General features: G+C 41.0%; 1 gene segment (V, D, J or C); it reads left to right on the plus strand.

Moving 5' to 3' along the window:
* The first annotated feature begins 2,475 nt into the window (after positions 1-2,475).
* LOC133067084 (T cell receptor alpha variable 26-1-like) lies at positions 2,476-3,734 on the plus strand. The segment is given in 2 exon segments: positions 2,476-2,579; positions 3,355-3,734. Coding segments are annotated over 2 exon segments (420 nt in total).
* The last annotated feature ends 1,156 nt before the right edge of the window (positions 3,735-4,890 follow it).

Genomic DNA, 4,890 nt, shown 5'->3' on the forward strand with positions numbered 1-4,890 from the left:
AAAAAGCAGAGAGATCACTTTGCCAACAAAGGTCCATAGAGTTGAAGCTGTGGTTTTCCAGTAGTCATGTATGGATGTGAGAGTTGGACGCTCAAGGAGGCTGAGAGCCAAAGAATTGAGCCTTTCTAATTGTGGTGCTGCAGAAGACCTTTGAGAGTTTCTTTGACAACAAGGATATCAAACCAGTCAATTCTAAAGGAAATCAACCCGAATATTCATCAAAAAGACTGATGCTGAAGCTGAAGCTCCAATACCCCCAGGTGGGAAGAGCCGACTCATTGAAAAGACCCTGATGCTGGGAAAGATTGAGGGCAGGAGGAGAAGCGGGTGACAGAGGACAAGATGACTGGATGGCATCATCCACACAATGGACATAAGTTTGAGCAATCTCTTGGAGATAGTGAAGGACAGGGAAGTCTGCTGTGCTGCAGTCCATGGGGTCATGTAGAGTCAGACATGACTGAGTGCCTGAACAACAATAAGACTTCCATTGAGCATTTATGAATGTTTGTTAAATGAACAAAGCATGATTACCATAACATTTACTCCCATGTCTTCAACAGAGTTTTCCTCAATCCTAGACTTGGATTTATTGTTTATTGTCCATTTTGTTCACAATTTACTGTTCATTTTGTTCACAATAATAACCCCCTGTTTATACTATTGGAGCCTTTTGTTTGGTATGCATTCCATAAAATTGGAAGATTGTTTTCAGAATAATTTAAACAATTGTTCAACATAATTTTTTCATTAAATTCATGAATAATGGTTCATCGGCTCATTCAAGATACAAGTAATTCTTGAGTGTCTACTGTGTACCAAACTCTCTTATAAACATTGAGTTTCATGGCCTTTGAAGTAAATTTTAAATATAGGAAGGTTAGAGACAAATGAATACTTAAAGAGATCAATGAATGAGAAGCATATGACTGCAGTAAAGCAGTCAAAGATAATTAAAGCACTTCCATGGAGTGTTTTGGAGAAGGAAATGGCAACCCACTGAAGTACTCTTGCCTGGAAAATCCCATGGACGGAAGAGCCTGGTAGGCTACAGTCCGTGGGGTCGCAAAGAGTCGGACACGACTGAGTGACTTCACTTTCACCTTCACCTTCATGGAGTGTTTAGGACCAAGAAAATACAGATGAGTACAGAGGTATTACAAGATGTGTGAAGTGTGTGCTAAGATGCTTCAGTCGTGTCTGACTCTGCAAGTCATGGACTGTAGCCCACCAGGCTCCTCTTTCCAGTGAATTTTCCAGGCAGAATATTGGAGTGGGTTGCCATGGGCCCTTCTCCAGGGGATCGTCCTGATCCAGAGAATCAACCTGCGTCTCTTAAGTCTCCTGCATTGGCAGGTGAGTTCTTTACCACTCATGCCACCTGGGAAGCCCATTTACCTGCAAACTCGAGGGGTTTTTCAAAAAGTTGCTTGCTGACTTTTTGTCTGGATTTAGATCTGCAGTTCTATTCAGTCACAAGAGGGGGTTGATTCATCTGAAAACAGTGTTTCTGGGAGAAGGGAACAGAAATTTATTTTCCATTGAAGTGCCCCCCAAAAGGAAAAGTAACATACTTTCATCTTCTTTAGACAACTTGAGCTTTATTATCCCTTGTTGAATGTGTGTGGTCAAGGATTCAGGTTAGCCCAATAGCCTAAGCCCTTTCCAAGTACTTTCCCATTTCCCTGCTCTGATTATCCCTTCCCGTTTCTATTCCTGATAACTTTTTATCCCTCCTCCAACTCTTTCTACCATTCACACCCACCTCTATGCCACCTCCACTTTTTTTTTTCCTTCATTTCTATCAATTCCTCTGCCTTAGCATCCTTGCTACACAACATCCACAAGCATCGGCATAGGGAACATGAGGATTAAGGACCGCTGTTCAAGGAGGAGGTGAACACCATCTGTCAATCAGTTAATTTATTAAGAACAAATGCATGGAAAATGTCTACCTAGTTGGCAATAGATGCAAGATCCCAAGAACCCTCACAAGAGCTGCTGCAAGTTCTAGGATGTGTAGCTATTAGTCTCAATGTTATTAATTTTTCCTGTCTCCCAGAGCACATCACTGCCTACTTTTGAATCTCCCATTAATTTTCTGGAATGTGGATGGAAATTTTCATCATCTTACAACACAGAGCTCAGTACATTTTTCTGGGATTAAACATTGTGTTCCTCAAGCTTCATGGAGCATCAGCCAGTTTCCTAAGAAACAAATGAAAGACCAATAATGTGCAGACACATCATTGTGATCGGTGCTCCTTATCCAGAGCCAGATTTTAAACTTCATAGGTGATCTCACTGTGAGCTGGGGATGCTTCACCATCTTTTGGGGACATGACTAAAACTGGGGAGGAAGACATAGATAAGGAACTGCTTGATCATTGGCTGAGAAGGTCCTGACAACACAGCAGTATCTGCACTGGTTGTAAGTTTCTACTGACAGCTGTTGCCTCTGTTCTCTGGAACCTCCTCACGCAAAGGATCAGACACAAGCTTGAGCTCTGAGCCCATGGTCCTAGCTTGTCCTTGAAGTATGAGACTGGTGACTGGAGTAAGTGTGTTTCTGACCTTGGGTAAGTGTTCTGTGTCTACAAGGGGTGACTTGAGGGCAAAGGGCCACAGAGTCACTCACTCTCCACTCCCCTCCCTGTGCTGTAGTCAGCATCACAGTGATGGGACTGAGAAGTGATCTGTGGGTTTGCTAAAGAGGACAGACTTCTACATGACAGGTTAAATCATAGCCACAACACCAGAAGAGTCCTTAGCAGTAAGCAGGTTGTAAGAATTCTCTGGGCTTATTAAGTCAAGGACCCATGGAACAAAGCCTATGGAATCTCTGATTCTTGCCACATATCTTTGGTCTCTATAATTTTGTTGTTGTCCAGTTGCTAAGTCGTATCCAACTTTTTATGACCAAATGGACATCAGTATGCCAGGCTCCTCTGTCCTCTACTATCTCCTGGAGTATGCTCAAATTCATGTCCACTGAGATGGTGATGCTGTTTAACCATCTCATCCTCTGATGCCCCCTTCTCCTTTCGCCTTCACTCTTTCCCAGAATCAGGGTATTTTTCAATGGGTCAGCTCTTCTCATCAGGTGGACAAAATATTGGAGCTTCAATTTCAGCATCCGTCTCTCCAGTGAATATTTAGGGTTCATTTCCTTTAGGATAACTGGTTTGATTTCCTTGCAGTCCAATAATGAACATCAATAATATTTTTACAGGACATAAGTAGAAACACTGGAGTAGGGGTTAGGGCCAGACAGTTACAGGAGGCTTATGCCTTTGATCCATAGAATTACACTGATTTGTGCTCTGGAGTTAATTTGATTTCTTAACCCCCCAGGGACTGTGATTGATGCTAAGACCACCCAGCCCAGCTCCTTGGATTTTTCTGAAGGAGAGGATGTAAACCTGCCTTGTAACCACTCTACCATTGGTGGAAATGACTATATACATTGGTATCAGCAAAATCCCAATCAGAGTCCACAGTATGTCATTCATGGCTTACAAGGCACAGTGAACAGCAGCCTGGCCTCTCTGACCACAGCTTCAAACAGAAAGTCCAGCACCTTGGTCCTGCCCCAGGTCACCCTGAGAGACACCGCTGTGTACTACTGCATCCTGAGAGGGGCACACGGGGACAGATGGGGCTGCACCTGTGCAGTATCTCTGGTGGCAGGAAGGTGGGAAACAGTGAGGGAGCAGTCACGAGAGCAAATCTAGAGCCATCTGGAAGGGGAGTCAGAGAGTAGTAGGAGAGGAGGAAAATGAAGGGAAGGAAACGGGGAGAAGACACATAAAGAAAAACAAGGAAGAAGTGCTTCATTGATTAATGTGGCTGAGACAAATTATGGGTATACTAAGAATCCTAATTGCAACATAGAAGTGAGAAGCATTAGCAATGTTTCATGGTTCTTTCTCATGTCAATAAAACGTTAGTTCCAGTGTATTAGTCTTAACCTAAAAGTGAGAAAAATACAAATAATTCTCATTGTTCCAAAGACTTCTTTCATGTCTGACTGTTTGCCAACTCAAGAACTGTAGTCCTCCAGGCTCCTCTGTCCATGGGATTTTCTAGGCAAGAATACTGGAGTGGGTTACCATTTCCTTCTCCAGAAGATCTTCCCAATCCAAGGATCAAATCTGGTCTCCTTTGTCTCCTGCATTGTAGGCAGATTCTTTACCACTGTGCCACCTGCGAAGTGGTTCAATTTATTCTTTATAATGTCTATATAGTATTCTGAAATGTTCTATTATTAACTACTTTTCCATTAATAAATATTTGTCTCTATTATTGTGCTATCATAAAGAGTGTTGTCTTTATACAGCTTTGTAGATTGACTTTTGTATATGTGGAGACATGTCTATTGTAATGGAATTTCTGAAACTGGAATGGCTGTTTGCAAAACAAGGTGCACTTAAAAATTTTTTGATAAAGTGACAACTTTCCATTCAAGTGGTATAAACAATTATACTTCAACCAACAGGGAGTGGGAAGGTGCAGTTTGCATCTTCTAAAAATTGAGAATTATCAGCCTCTTTCATTTTAGCAATCCAAATGTACTTTATCTATAGCATTTTACTGATCCCTAGTGCTTTTGAGCAATTTTTTTCTCTGTATATTGACACTCTTTCATTCAACCTTTGTCACATGCTTATTCCTATCTTTTGACCATTTTTCCCATTTTATTAGTTTTATTTTTATTTGCTAGAATTATTTTGATATCCTACTTGATAATTCAACTTTTATATTTGTTAGTATGTTTTATTCTAACATACTACCATTTATTTTTTTAAATGATGTTGTCTTTAGTTCTTACACTGTCAAATCTATCAAAAATTTCTTTTTGGCTTTAAAATCACTGTCTTTTTTAGAAAG

The sequence above is a fragment of the Dama dama genome, chromosome 12 (genome assembly GCF_033118175.1).
Source record: "Dama dama isolate Ldn47 chromosome 12, ASM3311817v1, whole genome shotgun sequence".
NCBI lineage: Eukaryota > Metazoa > Chordata > Mammalia > Artiodactyla > Cervidae > Dama > Dama dama.